The sequence below is a fragment of the Theobroma cacao genome, chromosome 2 (assembly GCF_000208745.1).
Source record: "Theobroma cacao cultivar B97-61/B2 chromosome 2, Criollo_cocoa_genome_V2, whole genome shotgun sequence".
In the NCBI taxonomy this organism is placed as follows: domain Eukaryota; kingdom Viridiplantae; phylum Streptophyta; class Magnoliopsida; order Malvales; family Malvaceae; genus Theobroma; species Theobroma cacao.
This window is the reverse complement of record NC_030851.1, coordinates 1,361,264-1,384,437: the sequence shown is the minus strand read 5'-3', so window position 1 is coordinate 1,384,437 and position 23,174 is coordinate 1,361,264. Positions and strand designations below refer to the sequence as shown.

The following is a 23,174-nucleotide window of genomic DNA, read 5'->3' as shown; positions in this document are numbered from 1 at the left end:
TTGCTCCACTTTATTGATTCCCATGCCCTTTTTTTAGTATGTTACTATAGCATCTGTAACCTTTGGAGTGACTATTCACCGACAGATATTTTTCAAAGGGCGTAAATAAATTTAGAGTAATACTTGAAAACTTTTGTAAATTATTTAAAAAAATTTAAATAAAATTTTGTTATTTTATTACGTTTAATCAAGTTTTATAGTTCTATTTTGTACCAAATAGGTTTTTCTGACTAACAATCGATTAATTATCACTTATCATTTTATGTTTATATAGTATTAACGTGAAGGATAAAAATATCACATAATTATATCATCATAATATATTAATATATCACATCATCATTCATTATAACATTATAACATGTTAGTATGCCATATCATCATCATCTGACTTAAAATGATAAGTGACATTTATTTGCTATAAAATAACGAGTGATATTTTGATTAAAAAAATTAATTAATCATTATTTAACTCAAAATAAAAAATACGATTAATAGAAATTAGTTAATCATTATTTAACTTAAAATAAAAAGTAAAATAGTTTGATTAAAGGTAATTAAAAAAATAAAAATTTATTCGAATATTTTTAATTACTTCAAAGACTGTTGTATTAGATCTATGTAACACTCTTATCGGTGTATAAATTTTGTTGCTGTAAGGATTAATACACCATTGATTTTATCCAATAAAAATATAAAAACACTCTTAAATGTAGATAAATAAGATAACTTTTGAATTGAACATGTAATTAGATAAAATTGATAGGGTAATCCACTTAATGGAATTTAATCAGAGTGATAATTGAGAGAAATAAATAACACCATATTATGCGAAAAAAGTTGAAATTAGGTATAAAAAAATGTTAAAAAACTGTACATATAAAAATCAAAAGATGCAAATTTCAAAATGCCAATGCCCCAAAAAGAAGTATATAAAAAATTAATTAAAAAAAAAAAGAAAGTGAAGTATGGACATCAAAGGGGAATGACAGGGCATCAAAGAGAGCTTTGTTATATTCTCTGCCCACCAACTTTTTGGGAATCTTCTGTTTGGAAATGCATGTTTTTTGGATTAAAACCTGCATTATAGATCCACCTAAGGCAAACCCAAAGCATTGACCCACTCGAGCTGATTTGACTCATCATCCGCCACTCTCCCCATGTATAATCGGACTCGACTCAGCTACCTCCACGAACTCAAATCCAAACTCATTTCAACGTAACATCTGCCAATATCTCCTTCAGCAACATTTTCCCTCTCGAAACATCGCTGTTACCGTCGCCTTCTTGGGTTGTTGCACAGACGGCCCTGCATTGTCCCATCAATTTTCGCCGCCTCCTCGTAATCAGAATCAAGTTCTGTAAGATGCTAGTCCAAGCGGTAATATAATTCGTTCTGACTCGTTCAATGGAACAAGTCTCCATTGCCATGACGATTTCTCCTATCGAAGGTCGGCGGGCTTCGTTCTCTGACAAACAACGTGATGTCACGCTCAATATTCTCCTTATCACGCCTTCCATGTACGTTGGAAATGGAACCCTTGGGTCGCAGATTCCCGTTAGTCTTTGCTTTTCTACTAATGGAATTGCCCATTCAACTATGGAAGCCGGTGCTTTAGAGACATCAATGACTTTTCTACCGCTAATGATTTCTAGGAAAACAACCCCCAGACTGAAAACGTCGTTCTTAGTGCTCAGTTTGTCAGGGGCGGTGTAACTAGGGTCTAAGTACCCAAGGGTACCGGCTGGTTGAGTCGCCTGACTCAGCGAGTCATCTGGCAAGACTGCCAGTCCGAAATCAGCCAATTTTGCAGTCCAACTTGAATCAAACAAAATATTTGCAGATTTAATATCTCTATGGATAACCAAAGGCTTGCCTTCATGGAGGAACTGGACCGCCCTCGCGATTTGCATAGCGATCTCCACACGTTTAGGCCACGGGGGTGGGGTGGCAGCAACATGCAACAAATCATGCAAGGAACCATTAGGCATCAACTCCATCACCAAAAGCTTGTCGTCCTTGGCCAAATCATGACTGACTCCGAGAAAGCTGATGATGTGAGAACTTTCACGTAAAGACGACAATACAGATATTTCGTTGTCTAGCTTCTTCAAGTTGTCAAGTCGTGCCTCGACGCCATTGATGGATGACCTCTTCACGGCTACCACCTTGTTATCTTGAAGAAAGCCTTGGTAGACCGCTCCGTGGCTGCCTTTCCCTATCAGTCTCGAAGGAGAGAAACCTCGGGTCGCTTTCACAACTTCTTCATAATCAAACTCCACTATTTCCTCGCAGTCCATCTCCTTCATTTCTCTTCTTCTTGAGCTGGGAATACTCAAAAGGCGTGTGGGTTCGGTTCTGTTCGCCTGGAGGGAAAATAATTTTCTTGGGGGTCGAAGTTTGATTCTCGAATATGTAAAGAAAAAGCAGATGGGTAGAAGGAAGAGAATAAAGGAGCTTTGGGGGGCATGAAAAGGGAAAATTATAATGGAGGAATTATTGAGAGAAGAAAAAGGTAAGAAGGGAATGAAGAAGTCGAAGAAAAAGTAAAAGGAGATCCTAGTTAAAAGAGAGTGGTCTGACGAGGAGGGGATGAGTTGCTGCTCCATTATCTGGTTCTGGGGTCCCTCTCCCTCCTTTCTTTTTCTCCTCTCCCTCTCTTCCTTTTTTCTTTTCCATTTTAATCTAAATCACTAGATAACGATGCTAACATCATCATCCATTTCTTAAATTAGAGATAAAATGAATTAAAAAGCTCTAAAGTTATTTAAAAAAATCAAAATAAATTTTTATTTTTCTGTTACGACCAAGCAAAGTTTATATATTTTTATTTTATATGAAATAGATCTTTATAATTAATTCTTGTCAAAATAAGTTATATGTTTTTTATATTCACGATATGGTTTTGTGATGTTGAATCGAATGGTAAAACTATTATATGATTATATCAATATATCGCGTTACTGTCCATTATAATATGTCAACATATTATATCAATGTGACGTGATATAAAAAGTAATAAATGTTATTTTAACTAATCCATTAATCATAAATACTTATTTAACTCAAAATATTTCAGAAACTTTAATTCTTATCTCATTTCATGCTTAAATATACCCAAATATTAGATATTAATATTAAACTCTAAAGTCTAAATTTATCTATCATAGCAATATTTAGGATGCTTAATTCTTATTATCGTAAGATGTTTGTATGGTGAACTAACAATTAATTAGCTCTCATAAAAAAAAGAATTAATAAGATAGCGTGATTGAGTTGAAAAAATTGATTTATTTGTGGACAAATAGGATCAGCTTAATTAATTTGTATGCTAACCTTAACGTATGAACCGAAACAATTGACCTTCGAGCAAATGGAACATATTATCACTATTAGATAGTCAAGGGAATCTGGAAGATATATACATACATAGTAATATGGACACACGATATCGAAAAGCCACTTCAATTTTCTTGATATTTGTTTACATTTAATCATTTGACTTAAAAGTAATCCAACAGCCATAACATTTTTTTCATTTTGAAATTCTTTCTTTTTAAAATAAAATAAAACAAAACAAAACTTAGGTTTGAATCTATCATTATCTCTACGTGCATATCATTTAACATTTGGAAGAAATGTTATTTTAAAATATAAAGTAACTTACATCCATGATTTTCGAAATTTGAGTCACATGCCTTTTTTATTTTTATAAATTAAAAAATCACTTATTAGATCAATTTTTTTAATATTAAGACAAAAACTCAAAATCAATTTAAGATTTATGAATGCAATAGAATTAAATATATATCTTTAATACAATAATTTTTTACATGAAACTTAACATGTGAGTTGTTACGTACATATAGTTGATTGTTTAACGATTAATTAATAGAATTACGAACAAAATGAATTTTTTGTTATAACATTGTAAGTTTAGGGATCACTAACTAATTTTTTAAACTATAGAAATGGAAAGGATATGCAACTCAAATTTTGACAACTATGATTGAAATTTTTTAATCTGTAAATATGATTATCGATAGGGTATTTGTTAATTTAAAAATATTTATATTTGAACTCGATTATAAAATTTAATATGCAAATCTCATCCGAATTCTATTAATAATCTTCTATTAAATTTCGAATCGATTTGTTTAGTTAAAATAATATCAACACTCACTACAAATATCGATCAGACTCGATTTCAATAATAAAAAATAACAGTTAGAAATAGCCATTTACATAATTCCCTTTACCATCCCTAATTAGCATGTAGATGGTTTGGATGAAGCCCAGCTGCTTCCTCTCCCTGCCAGTTGATTGCACCTGGAGGCCCATCTTTCATAGCCCACCAATGGCCAATTGCAATGTAAGATTCGTGAGGGCTTGGTTCAAAGCATAAAGATTCAAGACCTAAGAATTTTAAAGCCCAGAACCAACATTCAAATGAATACCATTTTCTAAAAATTCAAGCATTCTATTTATGTTTAAATTTGATCCTTTTCAAACAATTATTTATATATATATATATATATAATATTTTAAAATTTTTTAATTTGTGAAATTCAAACTTTTATCCTCTTTACCTTCAACCCAACTTTTACCATTTTAATCAATTTCGTTTTTACTAAATTAATAAATATACAATAAAATTTTTATATGATTTTTAGTTATTTAAGTTATTATTTGAGTTATTTAATCTAATATTTACCCAATTTGAGTAATTAGAGGATAGTGCTATATTATCAGGGTTTTATTTTAAATAATGTTTTGATATTTCATTTGAGTTTTAATAGATAAGTACTTTTTTAATTGAATGAATTCAAAATTGGATATTAAAAAAAGAAAACAAGTATCCTACTCGTTTATATCTCTAAGTCTCTACTTTGTTTCTATTTTCCCCACATGCACAAACGGTCATGAGCATTCTAACTCGATCATAAATTATGGTAGTTAATACTCTATCTTTCACATTTTTCTCATTTAAAACGTTTTAAAATAGTTTTTTATTAATTTTTAAACTCTTAATACTTTTACTTTTTATATTATAAATTTATTTTTAATATTAAAAAATTAAAAATCTATTATATATTTAAAAATTTTAAAAATAAAATATATCAGAATTAAAAATTGAATTTTAATTATTACAAAAATAACAAGAAATTTTAAATATTTAAAAATAAGGATAAAATCCTATAATCATATGAAGTTATTTATTTCTAACAAGTTCATTATTAACAGTGGAAAATGAGTGAACTAATTAAACGTCGTCGCTGTCTAAATCATTGCTCTTCGTCGGTAAATATTTCAAACCCCGAACAGTACGACGAAAATGAGGGGTGGAAGGGAATCGGCAAGCGGCATTCATTCCGTTAAGCTATTAACATCACGAAATAAAACAGGTTTGAATTGTCCACGATAACGAAGGAAGTCGGAAGGAGAGGGAGGGGGGCGCGGGGGAATTCCTTTCAAATCAACTTGGAATTGTTTGGATTTCCGGATAAGAAAACATGTAGGAGTGGGACCCAACGTAGACCGCAGGGACAGTGCGCTTGCTGCCCCTTCATAATCGGGGTGCTGTTGTCCGTGTCTGTCACTCGCCTCTTTCGAAAGCGCGTCGTGTCATTGACCCACTGTTCACGCCGTGAATGATAAGGGAAACAAACACCTTTTTCTTTTCTTTTCTTTTCTTTTTTTCTTTTTTTAATTTTCTTTCCTTTTCCCGACTTGAAAATTGGGGAAACAGTGAAAAGACTAACATTTACAAACAAACAAACAAACAAAAGTTTACCAAATCCGCGACAGGGGGACTGTCAAAACGCACGTGACCTGCATGTGCGGTCAATTTGTTGCTAAATCCGTATAATCATTACCTCAACTATCAAAGTACCCTACCTTTTATTTTTCAAAATTAACTTTGTCCTTGGTATATATAATCCAATATAGTACTACTACTAGTTTTTACAATTTTTTAACTAAATTTCACTTACATTTTCATTTTTTTAATTAACTTATTTGTGTATATTTAAGAGTATTTTTTTAATTTTATCTAGACAAAAGATATCAGCAAGATAATGATTGAGCAAAAATTGTATTATTGCATTTATTTTCATGCTAAGTGATCATACTATGTAAATTTTGATTTTTCTTTATATAAATGTAAAATTAATAGCTAAAAAATAATGAAATGATATATACGATCAAAAAAATTAAAATATATATACATATCATTGAATCAAATAAGAAGTATTATAGAATTTTAATTGTGTTAGATGATAAATTTAATTTTACACATAATTTGTAATCATTTAATTTATATTTATGTCTGCAAGCAAGCTAAATATGAGCACTTTCAATAAAGGCTCTCGCACTAGACACACCTTTAATATTATGCATGTTTACATTAGTCTTAAGCTGTGTTCAAGTGCACCAACCCTAAAAAGAAAAAGTTTTGGTTAGGGTGCTTTTTTTATTTTTTTTTTCCCACCATCTATCTCATCAGTTCCCACCATTAATTATGAATATACAACTCATAAAATATCCATACTCAAAAAAAAAAAAAGATTACAATATTTCAAATAATATTCAATATTTTCCATTAATAAGAATCAATTTTTCCATTTTTGTGGATGTAGAAAAGGGGGCAAAAGTGCCACCAACAGGTTGCTAAATGAGGACACACTGTATCTATGGTTTTGGTAATGAATACAAAAAAAAAAAGCAAGGGAAATTAGTTATTGTCCACTTCAATATCTTGGCTAGCTTTGGCCAATAAATTAGATTCGAATGTGACATTGGAAAACCCTAATGGCCAATGCATACTAATCAATTGTTGATCATGGCTAAATGTGGGATATGTGCTTATTTGTTTAAACAACTATTCAAAATGATAAGATCCATCTATCTGGCCTTTCACATCTTTAATTGCTTAATTTGATTCCAAAATTCTAATGTATAATTATAGCCTTTCGGGTCACTCCAAATCATAGAGTAATATGAAAAATATGAATGAAGTAATTGTATAACAACACAACAAATTGCAATAATTTCAATCATCTCTTCATATTTTTTTTTTTTGAATAGGAAAAGTAAAAATTGTGTAACTAGCTAAAGAAGCACCAAATTAGAAATGATAATAGATACTTGATAATTGAATAATTTGCATTACTATATCCCATTAATTAATAGGATTAAAATATTTCATAATCAAGTTCGGATAGAATTTGGGTAATAAAACTACTACTTGTCATGAGTTTGAGTAGAATCAAGGTAGTAATCATAGAGTATCCATTACTTGTACTTGATCATAAAATAATAATTTCTAATGTTAAAATATAAATTAGTTTTTTAGTTAGGTTAGAATTTGAATTTTTTTATAAATAGTAATAATTGGATTTGAATATTAACTGTTAATTTTAAATGGAATTTGAGTAAGATATGAATAATTGAATTCAAATTCAGATGTTTCAAAATTAAAGGTATCTTATTTGTTACTATTCTACACAAAATGTGATTTAAACCATTAGCATTTAATATATAACAATGAAATGAGAAACACGAGATTTCAAATTATTGTTTCATAAATTAAAAAGAAACAAAAAACCTTTTTCAATAAAACAAATCATTGTGGTATTGATTAGGATAGGACTGATCTCTTTCGAGAAGCCGGTCAAATTGGTCCAGTGTGATCGTAAATGTATCCACATGTTTAGCTGAGGTACATCAACAAGCTCCATCAATGGTGACAATGATGCATTAAAATATTTTTCAACTGATTGGGTAAAAAACGAATGTACCCAAATACAAACATCGTTCCCCAAAGCTTTTTTTTTTTTTTTTTAATCTTGCAATTTTACTTTTTACAGTTATTCATTCAAGGGGAGGGAAAGGGCACTAAATTTACTGTAAAAAAAAGTCAGGGAAAAAACCCCTTGCAGCTTTTTCTCTTACTGTACATTCATGGGGTGGTATATGTTCATTTAAGTTGCAGCCTTTTACCCAATTAAAATATTTTTCACAGTCTGGAGCATTTGTTGGGAAGGGAAAGGAGCAAATTAAGTGGGCTGGTAAAACGTCAGAAAGGGGAAAGTTAATGGGAACAGAAAGATATGAGGATCAGCCTTGAAAAAATGTCAGTGATGGAGGGAGGAGGAAGGAGGAGGCTCATGGTAAAAAATTAGGTTGACAAAGCAGAGAGGTAATTAAGAGGTAAAGGGCTGAATGTTTTCTGACAGCACTGTGGCACCACCATCATTTTGGGATGTGATGTAAATTTTTAAAATTAAATTTGGTTAGTTGGAATAAAATTTAAAGATTGAAGAGGAAAAAGAAAAAAATTAGCAAAAAATAAATAAAATAAAAAGGAGGGTGGGGGAGGTCTTTATCAAGAATCCCTTTATATATATATATGGAGAACCAAACAGGGAGAGTATGATGTATGAACAGTAATTCCCACTGTGACCACTGTCCTTGCCTGGCAGGCACTACAGTAAATTTAATGTAACAATTCTCATTCAGATTTACATCGATATCTCCATTCATTCATAATGATTTTAATTCGAGTAAATAAAATTGAAGTATTTAAATAATAAAATCATTACCCATAACAAGTTTAGATAAGATTCAAGCAATAGTCATAAAATATCTACTATCCAAATCCAATTATAATTTGAATATAAATAATCTAACTTGAGCATTCAAGTTAAAGTACTTCATAATTAACAGATATCTTATCCGATGTCGTTTCTATTAATTATTTATGTTACTATTGATGGTTTGATGTAAATCCAAATCTTATACCTTAGGAGGAAGAATTTAACTAAACATGGGTTAATTTTTACAACTTTAGAATGAGGGGAGAGGAGCAAAAAAGGAGTCTCATTCATCTTTTTTGATATTGTTAATTATTTGTTGAATTAAAAATTGTTATAAGATGATAGGGATGAAGATGTGGGATGGATTTGTATGGTTATCAATGGAATTATTTATGAGTAGATTAGATGATTATCTGTTCAAAATGGGACTTTATAAAGGACAGAAAAAGTGGGTCCGGGTGGGTACTGGCTGGCTGGTTATTGTTTGTGAGATTATAATAGTTTCTTTTTTGTTTGTTTGAAATATAAGGAAAGTTAGAATGATTTGGGCACCTCCTCCTCCGGAAAAGAAGTTTTCTTTTAAAACTTTGCCGCCCTTGGCCTAATCATGAGTGGACAAAACTGTACTTTACCAAAGTTAAAAACATTGTGCCCGCAAGCTCCAAATTTTGCCCTAATTTTAAAATCATGAATTCCTTTATATGATCTTGAAAAAGTATTAGTAGCAAGAAAATTACTTCGTTTGTCTCTAAATAATGAATTATTCGATTAATTCGATTGTTTTTTATATGAACTCTAGAGTATCGTAATAGAAAAATACTCTATTTATCTCTAAATAATGAATTCTTGAGTTGATTTGACTCTTTTTGTATATGATCTTCAAAATTTAGCAATAGGAAAAGATGCCATCCATCTCTAAATGATGAATTATTCAGTTGATTGAATTGTAATTTTAGATATAGAAAAATCAATTAAAATAATCAAATAAAATAATATCAAAAATGAGAATATTGAAGTGAATTACATAGATTAATGTTCACCTTTAGAGAGAGCATAGGAGGGCAATTTGGTCTTTTTGACAAGAAAAGTTGCCACCTTATCAAAAGAGAGGGTGCCCATATGGACAGCTACCCAAAAAGAAAAAGATACTACTACTAAATTAAAAAGATAAAATATATAAATAATTAGAAAAAAAATAAAAACACAGAATGTGGGGTTGGGTTGGGGTGAGCTGTCCTACTGCATTAGATGCTTTATCTGATGCTTACCTGCGCTGCCCAGCTGCAAATCTGCATGCCCTGCCCTCTCAAACACCCTCTTATTTACCATAACACCATTTCTCTCTTTCTTTTCTTCTTCCCCCCCCACCCTACTCCCCTAATCTCATCATCTCTTCGTAGTTTGTAAACCTTAATTGAAACAAAGGAAATTAACAAGCGTCAGGATTTCAAATACCCCAAAATCTAAAAAGGGTTTGTGTCCTGCAATTTTTTCTGCTGATCTGCAAAAAGAGGGCTCTACTGCGCATGATCAGCAGTAGTTACTAGTTAGTGGAAAAACATAACAGAGAGAGAGAGATTGAGGGGGGGTGAAAACGAGATTTTGTTTGTTTACAGGAAGTATTTATATAGAAGTAGTAAAAGTTTGGAAGTATATTTTCAGACAATGATCTGGGCACATCAATTTCTGTCTGAAAGAACAACTGATTGGAAAACGCAAAAGACAATGTTGTCCACAAAGTACACAGGCTTTGTTTGATGAAAGCTGAGGATAGAATGGGAGTTTTACCTTCTGAAAGACATCAGAAGGGAAGTCCTGACTGTGAAACTCATGGGAGTGGACATAGCCTGTCCGAAGAGCTGAAGAGGGGGGAAGGGGCGGGTATGTTTTTGTTGTAAAACAAAGGGCCGATTTTTAACATTCCTTTTACGAGACCCCACGAGTGGACTTTGGCTAACTTTTTTTCGCCCCCCCCTTCTTCACCTAGGTCCCCCACCTGCTTCTATCCAAAGCCAGCCTCTTAGCCTGCGCACCTCTCTCTCTCTCTCAGCTCAGGCGAAGACAACAGTCAATCAGAAAGCAAAAGAACCCCACAAACTCTTAGTCCTACTTAGGTCCAGACCACTCTGCAAAAAAAATTTAACTCTCGTTCTCTCTATATCTATCTTCTCTCTTTCTCTCTCTTTCTTTCTGTTGAGAAAACAAAGATGACTTAGAGAGAAGAAGAACAAAGAGAAAAGATAAGGTTGATGATGGATCGACTTTGAAACCAAAAAACAAAAAACATTTTAGTATAAAAATTAAAATCCAAGCCCCTTTGAAAAACCCGGAAGAATTACCCCACCAAATGGAACTTACAGATTTGCAAAGCAACAAGCAAAGCAACAACAGCAACAGCAACAACAACAACAGTAGCAACAATTCTACAGAACCCCATCATCAGTCTCTCCACCACCACCTTCATCATCACCACCACCACCACCTCCAACATCAAAAGCAGTCCCCTTCTCCTCAACTTGTGGTCCCTTTTGATGGCACCAGATCTTCGGGTCCTTCCGCAGGCAACCCTTTTAATATGGGCTCCATCTCTCACCCCCACCACCACCATCATCTGCTTCTTCATCCTGCTTCTTCAACAACTACGACAACCACAACGCCGCCTCTCTCCTCTTCTTCCTCCTCTTCTTCTTCAGCTACTACCACTACAACCAACCCGCCTCAACTCGTTGACGCCTCTCTCGCTATTGCCACCAGATCTACTTCTGTCAACGTCGATTCCACAAAGAAGAATCAGCCAAACTTGCCACTTTCATCTACGACAACGACGACGACGACGACCGTAGCTAACCCTCCAGTGAAACGCTCCACCAAGGACCGCCACACGAAAGTCGATGGTCGAGGCCGCCGAATCAGAATGCCAGCTACTTGTGCGGCTAGGGTTTTTCAATTGACAAGAGAATTAGGTCACAAATCTGATGGGGAAACAATTGAATGGCTTTTACAACAAGCAGAACCAGCAATAATAGCAGCCACAGGAACTGGTACTATACCAGCCAATTTTTCAACTCTTAATGTTTCGTTAAGAAGTAGCGGATCCACGCTTTCAGCTCCACCTTCAAAATCTGCTCCTCACTCGTTCCATGGTGCTTTAGCTTTGGCTTCTCATCATCATCATCACCCTTATGAAGAAGGGTTTGCTCATAGCGCTTTGTTGGGTTTTCACCATCAGCAGCAGCAACAGCAACAACAGCAGCATCTTTTAACAGCAGATCAAATAGCTGAAGCTTTACCTGGAGCTGCTGGTGGAGATAGTGGAAATTCAAGTGAGAATTATATGAGGAAACGGTTTAGAGAGGACTTGTTTAAGGATGACAATCAGCAACAAGGTGAAAGTGGTAGTGGCGGCGGAGGTGGAAGCGGAGACGGATCCCCTATTAAGGTTTTTAAAAGTGGTTTAAGCCAATTGCCTAAACCACAACAAGATGCTGGATCTTCGGGCCTACTTCGACCATCAAATATTCTGCCCGCCACTGCCATGTGGGCAGTGGCACCGGCTCCTAGCAGTGGAGCAGGCAGTACATTTTGGATGCTGCCCGTGACTGCTGGTGCCGGTGGCCCGTCAGTGGCCACGGGTGCATCCGGGGCTGGTCCATCTGAGCCCCAGATGTGGCCTTTTGGAACACCAGGTCCCGCAAGTGGGAATACATTACAAGCACCCTTGCATTTTGTGCCAAGATTTAATCTTCCGGGTAGTGTTGAATTCCAAGGTGGTAGGCCGAGTCCTTTGCAATTGGGTTCGATGTTAATGCAGCAACAGCCTTCTCAGCACCTTGGCTTAGGAATGTCTGAGTCTAATTTGGGCATGTTGGCTGCTCTTAATGCCTATTCTAGAGGTGGTTCGAACATTAATTCGGAGCAAAATAATCCACTGGAACACCATCAACACCAGCCTCAAGGTACAGATAGTGGAGATGAAGACCCCAATAATTCTCAATGATGGATTCCGAGAATTAAATGTACAAGAGTTGGTTAGTAGGCTTTTAATTCACATATTTGACAGGTTAATGCCTTTTGAATTTTGTTTTTCTTCTTTATGAAAATACATTCGATTATATAGGAAGCAGGAAACTAGAGATTGCTGGGTTTGTTTGTGCAGATGTGGAAAACAGGAAGTTTGTGATGAGCTGAGTGCATGAACTTTGTTAGTGGATTTGTCATCTGGGGAGATAAAAGAAAGGTTCTGATTAGGTCCCATTTGTTAGCTTTGTTTGTCCTTTTGATTTTAAATTTTTTTCCCAATTTTTCTTGGCTAGAGTTGATCGATTTGGAGAAGTTTGAGAGTTTGTAATTTCAGTTGTGGTCCGAAGGGGACCTGATAGGGAACAGGAATGAGAGAGAGAGAGAGAGAGAGTTGCTTGTATAGGAGGATATTTGTTTGTGTTTGATTACTGTGTTTATTACTATTATTTGCTTTGTTTGTATGAGGAATTTGGAAAACAAAAAACAAGCAAAGGGAATTGAGGGAAAAAAAAAAAACTCAACTATTTTTGCTATAATTATTAGTTTGCCATGATTTGTTTTCCTGTTGCTTTCCTACCTTTCTTCAAAGAATCTATCTCTTTCACATTGGCAAAATGCAGAAATGAACAGAAAGGCATTAGCTTATCATTTCTAATAAATGAGGGTGGATAGCCTGCTCGATGTTATATTGCTATTCCTTCAAAAAGTACTCTCTCAAAGCAATGGAGACAGAGAGAGAGAGAGAAGAAAAACTTTTTCTTGGGGAAGAGAAGATTAAACTATTCCATAAAGAGTCTGCTTCCCCCTTTCCTTCTCAAGTTTCAAAGAGATCCAGAAAGCATGTCAGTTTGGGTTTTACCTTCCAACATCGTTGCCATTCTTTTTTATTCACGTTTAGTGACCTTTCCAACTTGCTTATACTAACATAAAAAAAAGGGTACTTAATTTAATGTTATTATTACACACTGAAAGCATATTTATGCCGTTGCTTTCCCCTCCCTCATCAATACATTTTCTGCTCTGGTGGCATGCTTCATTGTCTTTTTAAACTAAGCAGCCCCCACTTTCTCCAGGTGTGGTCTCCCTGATTTCCAGGAAGAATAAAGCTTATTCTTCTTGGATGTTGCTTGCCAATGCACCAAAGTGCTTCAAACCTCAAATGCAGATTCAAGAAAACCTGGAAACAAAATGAGAATGTCCTTGTTTTAATACTTTAATACTACTATCATTAATCAATGTCTAATGAACTATATTATGGTTCTAAACGTGAAAAGCCATGGAACTGAAGGATGTTTGGGTTGCAATGGCTTTGATCCATCTGAGTTCTTGTCGAATTCCAAAACCCACTCTCCCACGTTCTTTCCCTACATTTGTTTTTCAGGTTTTGTTTGCAAACCGAGAAGAATCACTTTTGTTTTGACTTGCACAGTTCTTTCAGATGACTTCCTCGTTTTCATTGCTTAATCATTTTCTCCACATCATCTTTATTTTTCTTTCTTTTTTTTTATAACTAAAATAATATTAAAAAAATTCTCAAAATTATATGTATTTTTACCATTAAATCTGAATTTTTGTACCTTTATTACTACATTCAGCTCAGCAAATTAATGTGCCCCTGACAACCATGTGAATGTCCCTACTAATAATCATTAAAGTTTAAAAATAATCATGAATTTCATGACTAATTTAATTTCAATTGATAATATATATAATGCTTGGAAATTTTCACATGTGAGGTATCAATGAAGATGATCTTTGAAGTTACTATAATTATATTCCCTTGAATTTTTCCCATTCATTTTTTGTGTTTATAAAGAGCCACCTTTTTAAAAATCTAATAACCCAAATTTAGATTACCTGTTTACAATGTGACCATACTTCGGATTGATTTTCTTCAATTTTGACATTAATCAATTAAGACAGACGATTTGTTCAATTATTTTGATAATTTTTAATATTTAAAATTTAATAATATTTGAAGTCAATCTAGTTCATTAATGCGCTAATCTCGCTTTACGGCAGACAAATTTCAACTTTTTATACACGTTAATAAAAAAAAGTACTAAAATTGTACTAAGCATATTCTTTCCCTTTTAATTTTAATTTTTTTTAAAAAGCCCTTGTACTGATAAGCATATTCAATAAATTCAGCTGACAAATCTTTCCCGCCCGGTGGTTCCATTATGCCGTAAATTTCGCAACGAGAAGTTTAAAGTAGTACTAATTAAATAATTTTCAAAATTATTTAAACCCAAAAAATTAATTGTGCGGGGCCAAGAGTTACCGTTTTGGGAAAGGAGATGGGGGACGATGAGTGGATGGACGGTCGGGATCGTTTTGTTTGTTTTCCCATTTGCATTGAAATTTTTGGTCTTCATGTCTTACACGTGTACCAATCATTAGTTCAGCAAGTGAGGGTTTGGTAAGGAGAAAGACAAAAGATGATGGGGCTGGGGAGCAGAGCTCAGAGCGCGTGGCCTGTTCATGCTGCTTTACATTTGTCTCTCCCATTGGAAGAAGAAAAATAAGTAATTTGTTTCAATTCTAACTCGAATCAGACCCAGGAGTGTCGTGAATCTTCCATTGATTGTCTAGATTTGGTATTTAAGTATTTGCATTATGTTTAAGTTGTGAAATAATTTTTGTGAAATAAAATTGTAAATTTTAACTAATCAAAATAGATAAAATTTTACAAGTTGATGTAAATCATATCATTAAATAAGTAAAAAAATTAAAAAAATTAATTTTTATAAACATTCCATATACGTAACTTGTTATAATTCTACCTCGAATGCCACGGTGTCCAATGCGAGTTATGAATTTCACATCGATTGCATTTCAAAGTATGATTTTGTATTTAAATATTCACACCATCTTCAAATCATGAGACATTTTTTGTGAAACAAAATTGATCCAATAGACTAAAGTGCATAACAACTTACAAGTTAGGTTGCATTTGGTTTAAGGGATGTAAAATCACATTCTCTGTAATGTGTCTAATTAAATTACATTACAATATTTATTTTGTAACAGACCACTGCAATGTAAGATTGCAATGCAATCACATTGCAACCAATGGATATAATGTGATTGCAATTCAAAACTAATGTAATTACATTACATTGCACTCTACAATGTCTTTAAGAACATTTTTATCCATCATCTTTTAAAAAAATTACTCACAATTCAAAGTAAAGCATCGTTTTTTCGGTTGAGGGTCTGCTGCTTCTTCTCCATTTTGCTAAAGTCGCTCCTCCTTTTTCTAGTTCTGCTTCTTCATCATCTGAAATTGTGGGTTGAAATCTCCCATTTTTCTTTTTCTTTCTCTTTTTTTATCTTCTTCTTGTATTCTTTAAAGTGATTTTTTTTTATTAATTTAGATTTTCTTCATATTTATATTTTAGGGTTTATCACTGAAACAATTTGGCCCTTGATATGCAAGAGAGGTTGGATTTTTGGGCTAATCTTCAATAACAGGCACAGATAATTGTGATGATATAAAATGCTGCGTGTTTGGTTGTAATTTTTTGTGTTGCAATTTTTGGTTTTTATTCCCTCAACAAAATATGGGTAATCAAATAGTTTTCAAGTTCTATCCAATTAGAACTTCCATCCAATTAGAAATGCTGAAAACAGAACTTGTACCTAGTATTGCCAAATCCATGATACCGTCAAGACATGACCATCTTATTTGTGCATGGTTTTTGATAAGGCATTGCGTGACTAACTTTAGACATTGCGTGATTAGTTTTGATAAGTCATTGCGTGACTAGTTTTTGATAAGATATTACATGATTAGTTTTTGATAAGTCATTACGTGACTTACTTTGAAAATTGCGCGACTAGTTTTTGATAAGGTATTGCGTGATTAGTTTCTGATAAGGCATTACTTGACATGTTGATAAGCATTGTGTGACTTGTTATTAAGGCATTGCGTGACTTGTTATTAAAGCATTGCGTGACTTGTTATTAAGGTATTGTGTGACTTGTTAGTAAGGCATTGCATGACTAGTTAGTAAATAATGTTATATGTTCTAATGGACGGCTTGTAATCCAACTTGGTTTATCAAGAAAGGAGCCTTGCGTTTTTGTTTCTGCCTTATTTTAAGGTTGGGTCTTTGGATTGGAATTTTTTTTTTGAAAAATTTGTAGGAGTTGGGTTGGTTTCTCAGGGTTTAGTCCCCTCATTCTTCTAGTTCATTTGCTCTTATGAGGATTGTTGGTGGGCCTAAACCCAACGCTACGGTTAAATTAAAAGAAGTTACAATGTTTCGATTGTTTTGGGTCACAAGGTGATTTAAATTTCAAAAGGTCATAACTTTGTGCTCGATTGTCCGATTAGGGTGATTTTTTTTTTAATCCATATAACTTTTCGATATCTACGCATTGACAGATAGTCGAAGGCAATCTGCTGCCGTTTTGACCCCAAAAAGCCTCTTTTTAACATTAAATTTGAATTTTTACTCTTTTTTTTAAGATTTGATCTCTTATTTTTTTTATTTTGTTTAAGGAAAAATTAGTCTTGATAGTAGAAAACCATTACAATTTTTTTTTAGATTTTAAAATGCAAGAAAAGAGTGCAAAAAGATTTAGTTGTTACTGCCAGTCGTTATATCAACTTTTGATTGCACCTTATCACAATTTGTTTAGTTGGTTGTGTGATTAATTGCTTAGTGACGCTTGCATTATTGGTCTCGAGTTTGAGTCCTACTTCTTGTACTGCAATCTTTTTTTTTTTGCCTTTGATTACTATCATTAAATCGGTCTCTAGTATCAATTTAAAATATTATCTTCTAAAGAAAAAATTTAAAATAAAATATACAATATAAGAAATTATATTAAAAATAAAAATAAAATATATACTTGTAATAAAAAATAAAATATATTTAATTAAAAATATATTTAAAAATGATATTATATAAAAATTAACAATAAAAAAATACATGTTAAACTTGTATTTTAATATATAAAGGTAGTTTTGAAAATTAACATTACATACCCTGTAAAGTACTTGTAAAACAAACACTGCAATGTTATCTTCGCTGCATTTTAATCATTACATTACTTATATACCAAACACTGTAATATTATCTTCCCTGCAATCACATTACATTGTAAAATACCAAACGCTACCTTAATGTTAACCATCACATCCTATCAAGTTAATTTTTTAAAAATTGAATAATAACTCGTCTTATATTCACTATCAATGCATAAAAAATAAGGACATTGAAGAATTCAATGTTTATTATAAACCAAATACTGTACACGCTTTTGATAATCTTAGGAAGGGGCAGAATGCACATTTTTGCATATTTTTATGTACACAAAGATACAAGAAAAATGATATGATGCTGAGCCATTGCAGTGTTGTGAAGAAAAGCAGGGCAACTGCCAGTCAAAACATTCATACCTGTTTCGTTAGATGAGTAACAAGATTAAGAGACACAACATAATTAGGTGATGGTAATAATGAAAGAAATCTTTTTGCTCCAATGAAAGGTTCGGTACATGCAAGAGCATCCCAAAAGAGATAAAAGGTCCAAGAACTTTTCTGCCTACCTTGCAGAAATGGACTCTCTATCAAGAATTTGTGAGAGCATAAGCCAGAATTTGTTAAAGTGACTTGTTGTCTAGTGCTTGTTTTTGAGATTCCACTGGCAAGAGGGACAAGACCCGCCTCCTATAGAAATATCAGTCGAGACAAGCAGTGTGTCAGGCTCCCATGATTATATCAAAAAATTTAAATGAAAACGAAAATTCTCCATTTTAAACTATGATGGTACTTTCCATGTTCAGGAGAAAGTGGAAATTCATTTCATTTGTAAATGAATTCTATGGTGAAACAAAGAGCAAAAGATAAGGCTAATCAAACCCGGCAGCTTACAGTAAATTGTCGACTGCATAAAATACTGGAAGCCTCCCCAGTTTTGCACCACTCCATTTTCCTTTTTGAGTGGAAATAACTTGCTCTGCCTCTGTGCCTGTTGCAGTCAGAACAAACTGAAAGACATGCATGTTAAAACCATCAAATTTTCAGGAAAGAAAACATTAAATTTTATAATCACTAAAAGAAAAACTAAACATGGGGCGGGGGTCAAGACATACCAGGGGAAAGAGTATGGCCATAACACCATAGCTCACAAGAGGTGAGAAGAAGAAAATTGCCAGAACGCAAGGGCTTCCTGATAATAAAACATCAGTGATATTGAACACGATATAATTGTCCGTTTCACCAAAGTGTTCCCTACTCGGGTTATTTTCACTTCCATAACAGCAAAAAGGTAAATTACAGAAAAAATCACATTTTACAAGCAGCGATCAATTAAAGTGAAAAGCAATTACCAAAACCCGCAAAGAATGCCCAATTAGTTTCAAAGAAGTCTAGCCTTTTCTCCAGACCCCATTCAGAAAAGTTCCACTTGTACCTAAGAAGTTCAAAAAGTTATTTAGCTATTATCTAGATTATACTAAGTGCAAAAAGTTAAACAGCAAATACTTGTTTTACCACATACTCGAAACAGTAATAGGCATACATCCAAGAAAGAAGTAGAAAATTGAGTGCCTTTCCAACATAGGGTATAAATCCTGTGGCATAAACCTACACATAAATTTGGAAGGATGTAAGTCTGTCATCCCAAATGCCTAGACAACTTCATACAGAGGAAAAGGGTAAAAAAAATCAGAAACATACTAGCTGTTAGCAAATGCCTCTATAAACAGAAGGTAATGTGCAGCAAGAACTCATCATTACCTACTTAACAAGTAAAAAACAAAATTTACCATGTAGAGAAAAGAATTTTACCTCCAAGAAAAAGAAACTCAAAAGAAGCACCGAATATACCTGCTCCCCTATTTCAATCATGATCCTGCAGGAAAACATAGAATAAAAAGCAGACTTACACATCTATGCAAGGTATAATTGTTTGCTTAAGAAAATTGCCCAGTCATTAGTACCATCCGAGACCAGCAGGCTTTGCTGCATGCATTTTGCTGTCTGAGTTCAATGCATTCTTCTGTTTTGAGGATTCCACCACAGAAGGTCCAGATCTTCCCATTGCAGCGAAACCATGCTTAGCAATGTCATTGTACCTGGATCAAGACATTGTTTAGTTCAACTGAGATAGATCAGAACATAACTAAAAAGTTGAAAGAATAGACAAAAAATTCAAATAAGATTCTTGAATAATATAAACACATAACAAATTGGAAACTTCAACATTCAGTTTAATTTTCAACTGATAATTAAAATATTACAGGCTAAGAAAGTCCTCATGGATCTGACAGTTAATTATAGGACAGAAAAAGGTCTTCTGTTGCAGGAATATGGATGATGAACTTCCAAAGAGAAAGATATTTAACCAAAATAGTTTTAACCAATAGCTATAGTAATCAGGTTAAAATGTCACAAGGGAGAAAGAAATCAAAATGGGACAGAGTTGGAAAAGTACCAGAGATTGCTCAGAATAAAGCTGAAGACGTACAGGGGATAGAACCAAAATACCTGCAGATGATAATTAAACAAGTTAAGATATCTGGTTTGCGAAAGTTAACTTTTCATAACAAGGCAAAAAAGCACAAGAAACAAGAAATATTGTCTCATTTCTAAAAACCCTTTCAACACATCATATCTGTGCAGCTGCAAGAAAAGTTATCGCCTCAGCCATTATGGGAGTGAAAATTAGCGTCTATATTAAGGCACAAGAGTAACAGCAGCTGCAGCAGCACATGGAGAAAGGGCAATGTTGTCAATGGTATAATTGTGAGTTGTGGGAATTGGGCTGTCATGATTATGCTGGTTGTAGCAATGAATCAGAGCAAGCGGTTCCAGAGCCAAGGTTAGCGGTGGGGATAAGGAAATAGCAACTGCAGGCTAGGTGAAACTATCCATGACAATCCTCTGGTTGCAAAGTATGGTCATGATTATAGAATGTTATCATGGTAAAGGACAGATTGATCAGAATGACTGAATAAATTGCAAAAGTAGGAGGATTTGCAGGAGAGGAGTGGTGACCAACTTGGATTTGCCTCAAACACAAATCAACCGCAATTCCATTAAACCAAACAGTTTATCTGAATGCTAAAGGGCTGTAAAAGAACCTCCTTTACACAGAACCATAGTAAAGTGAAAACTGAAATTCACATTGGAAGATATCTGCCCAAAAAGAAGACTTTATAGATACTAAAACTAATGGGAAAACTAATTCAAAGCCATCAAATTGGAACAGTTTAAATTATATCAACGGTAACCACTTACATAAAATAGTTGTACGAGTAACCCACGTAAAAAGGAATAAAAATTTAAGACACCATCAAATGCAGACGTTCCTCCATAACTGATCTGCGAGCGTTGATCAGGCAATATCCATCGTAGTATTGGGATAACAACAGAGTTTAGGACAAACAAACTGGAAAAAAGAAAACATGAGTTGAAAATACTTTACATAAATTCAACTATGCCATTCATCAACCAATCAGATATTCTGCAGAAAATAGGAAAACACAATTTCTCTGATAAAGCATTGAAAAAGAAAAAAAATTACCTTCCTAAGAAAATGAAGCCATTTAAAAGAAAACACTGTCCGGTTCTAATTAAGAGCTGTCTCGACCTACCAAAAAAAACCATTTAAACAAATTTAAAGATACAATTTTTCATCTTCAAAAGCTTAAATAAACAATAACCCAGATTTCGGACTAACAGAAAAAGTAAATAAATGCGATTAATTAGCGGAAATACAAAGCGTGAAAGGAAAGCAATTGAGGAGGAAAGCAACCTGCGACAAAGAACGATAACTCTGTGAAGACAACAAGCTTCTCTAAAACCATCCGCCCATAAAAGCGATGCTTGTTTTAATTTCGTTCTCGAAATTTTTATTAACAGCTTTCTATCTTCCATTTTTTTTTTGAACAATAGGCTGAGAGAGAAAGAAGGGCGCTTTCAGCCTCTCTCTCAAAATTTTGACAGAAAGGGGCTTGCTCGAGACTTTTGAGAGCTTAATCAATCAATAAGCTAACTTTATTCTTAATTTTTAAAAGCCAAAAGTCTTAAATCTCATTGGTCCACGTGTGGGCTTACCTGGCAGCTGTAGAAGTTGGGTTTAAGTCGAACAATCGAATTCGAAGTCATCATTAGACCGGTTTGGCTGCCGCTTCTCTACAAAATTCTTCAGCTTACGTGAACAAAGAAACAGAGGTATGGCGAAGCCAAGCAAAGAGCCTTGCAAGAAAGAGGCTTGCGATATCCAAGCTTGTCTTTCCAAGAACAATTTCCTTCCTCAAAGGTAAAGATTGGGTTCTTTTCCTTTTCTTTTCTTTTTCCATCCTATGAATTTCCCAATAAATTTAGAAGATAGATTAAATATTGGGTATGATTCTGTTTGCAACATCTCCCTTTTTTTTCTTTTTGTTATTTGAATTTTCATGATTATCGAGAGGAACTTCAAACTTCTGTTGATTAATTCATTAAGAATAATCTTTGGTTGAAGATGATCGTATCATTTGATGCTTGCTGCTGCAAAATTGTTTTCAAAAATGGATGCTTTGGATCCCATTTGGGAACAAGAAAACTCTTTAAGTTTCATTTCTGTTTGCGGCTGTCTTCTTCTGAAGCATGCTGAGAAGAATGTTACCAGAACCACACTAATGTAAAAAAAAGATATGCCCTGACCCTCACCTTCCTTTGACCCATTATGCTTTTTATTGCGTTTTAATCTTCTATCTGTTTTGGTTTTCAATTTCTTTCCCTGGTCGTGCTGCAGCTGTTGGTCCCTTTTATTAAACTGTGTTGTTTCCTAATACAAGTTTTCCAGCTTGTAAGCTTATTTACACCTTTTCTCTATCACCTGTATAGATCTTGGAATCAATTTCTGAAGCAAAGCGTAATTTTCTCAGAGGATCAGTTTGTTTGTAAAACCTGGCATGTGTGTTATGATGGCAACCCATAATTTCACTTTCTGTCAATCCTGATTTTATCTTTCTTTTCAAATGATGTAGGTGCCGAAAAGTGATCGAACTGCTTCAATCTTGCTGCGAGAAATGCAATTACGATTCCACCCATTGTGCTTCTGTGTCTGCTCTCCTAAAGCAAATAGCCAAGTGATATTGATGGACCTCTGCTCACACTGAATGCCTATTCGATTCGTCTGTTTGCTCGACTTTTGTTTACGCAACTTGCATAAAATCAATTGTCATAGTTCATAGGACTGTTCCTGTTACTTTGGAAATTGGTATTTTCTATTGACTACAATAGGTTTAAGGTTCCGGAGGGGGCACTTCACTTTCCCAAACTGATCTACATCAGCATCCTGGCACGCTATATTTGCAACTGGCCTTGATATTCAAGCGATAGCTTTCGTCTAACAACTGTGTGATAGATGCCTTAATTTCTTTCAAAAGAGATTATGATTGTATTTGATTTGTCCAGTCTTCTTTTTTGCAAATGGTTGTTGCTTCATTGAGAGTAATATTCCTTCTTATATTCTAGGTAAATGTATGATTCTCTTATCTCGAATTTTTCGTGCAATCTACTAAACCGAAATCATTCTAAGTTTTGCTAA

At 33.8% G+C, this 23,174-nt stretch overlaps 4 protein-coding genes across 7 annotated transcripts; 2 read left to right on the top strand and 2 right to left on the bottom strand.

The window, feature by feature from the left end:
• Positions 887-2,472, bottom strand: LOC18607220 (serine/threonine-protein kinase-like protein At5g23170). The gene has a single exon (XM_007041269.2). It carries the CDS (start codon positions 2,308-2,310, stop codon positions 1,210-1,212), a length of 1,101 nt encoding a protein of 366 aa, XP_007041331.2. The 5' UTR covers positions 2,311-2,472; the 3' UTR covers positions 887-1,209.
• On the top strand, positions 10,479-13,064 carry LOC18607218 (transcription factor TCP8). 2 transcript variants are annotated; one of them, XR_001926802.1, is made up of 2 exons: positions 10,479-12,658; positions 12,755-13,064. XR_001926802.1 is itself a non-coding variant. In XM_007041267.2 (2 exons), the coding sequence occupies exon 1, from the start codon at positions 10,946-10,948 to the stop codon at positions 12,593-12,595; it is 1,650 nt and encodes a 549-aa protein (XP_007041329.2). In that variant the 5' UTR covers positions 10,479-10,945; the 3' UTR covers positions 12,596-12,626; positions 12,755-13,064. The 2 variants fall into 2 exon arrangements, 1 of the variants encoding a protein (XP_007041329.2); XM_007041267.2 differs by having other exon boundaries at positions 10,479-12,626.
• On the bottom strand, positions 17,796-21,562 carry LOC18607216 (protein EI24 homolog). 3 transcript variants are annotated; one of them, XR_001926828.1, is made up of 12 exons: positions 21,393-21,562; positions 21,162-21,227; positions 20,876-21,026; positions 20,070-20,122; positions 19,576-19,710; positions 19,424-19,487; positions 19,134-19,219; positions 18,964-19,046; positions 18,727-18,803; positions 18,506-18,621; positions 18,181-18,301; positions 17,796-18,031 (listed from the first exon to the last, which is right to left on the bottom strand). XR_001926828.1 is itself a non-coding variant. In XM_018116504.1 (11 exons), exons 1-11 carry the CDS (start codon positions 21,512-21,514, stop codon positions 18,235-18,237), a joined length of 1,020 nt encoding a protein of 339 aa, XP_017971993.1. In that variant the 5' UTR covers positions 21,515-21,562; the 3' UTR covers positions 17,796-18,234. The 3 variants fall into 3 exon arrangements, 1 of the variants encoding a protein (XP_017971993.1); XR_001926829.1 differs by having other exon boundaries at positions 17,796-18,009; XM_018116504.1 differs by having other exon boundaries at positions 17,796-18,301.
• LOC18607217 (cx9C motif-containing protein 4) lies at positions 21,725-23,121 on the top strand. Its single transcript, XM_007041266.2, has 2 exons — positions 21,725-21,899; positions 22,612-23,121. The coding sequence occupies exons 1-2, from the start codon at positions 21,814-21,816 to the stop codon at positions 22,715-22,717; spliced, it is 192 nt and encodes a 63-aa protein (XP_007041328.1). The 5' UTR covers positions 21,725-21,813; the 3' UTR covers positions 22,718-23,121.

Excerpts from the sequence above, each read along its gene's own strand:
- LOC18607220 (XM_007041269.2), bottom strand. The coding sequence starts at position 2,310 with ATGAAGGAGATGGACTGCGAGGAAATAGTGGAGTTTGATTATGAAGAA.
- LOC18607218 (XM_007041267.2), top strand. The coding sequence starts at position 10,946 with ATGGAACTTACAGATTTGCAAAGCAACAAGCAAAGCAACAACAGCAAC.
- LOC18607216 (XM_018116504.1), bottom strand. The coding sequence starts at position 21,514 with ATGGAAGATAGAAAGCTGTTAATAAAAATTTCGAGAACGAAATTAAAA. Across the intron at positions 19,488-19,575 it reads AAGCCTGCTGGTCTCGGATG|GATCATGATTGAAATAGGGG; the intron begins GTACTAATGACT and ends GTTTTCCTGCAG. Across the intron at positions 18,622-18,726 it reads TGGCCATACTCTTTCCCCTG|TTTGTTCTGACTGCAACAGG; the intron begins GTATGTCTTGAC and ends CATGTCTTTCAG.
- LOC18607217 (XM_007041266.2), top strand. The coding sequence starts at position 21,814 with ATGGCGAAGCCAAGCAAAGAGCCTTGCAAGAAAGAGGCTTGCGATATC. Across the intron at positions 21,900-22,611 it reads AACAATTTCCTTCCTCAAAG|GTGCCGAAAAGTGATCGAAC; the intron begins GTAAAGATTGGG and ends CAAATGATGTAG.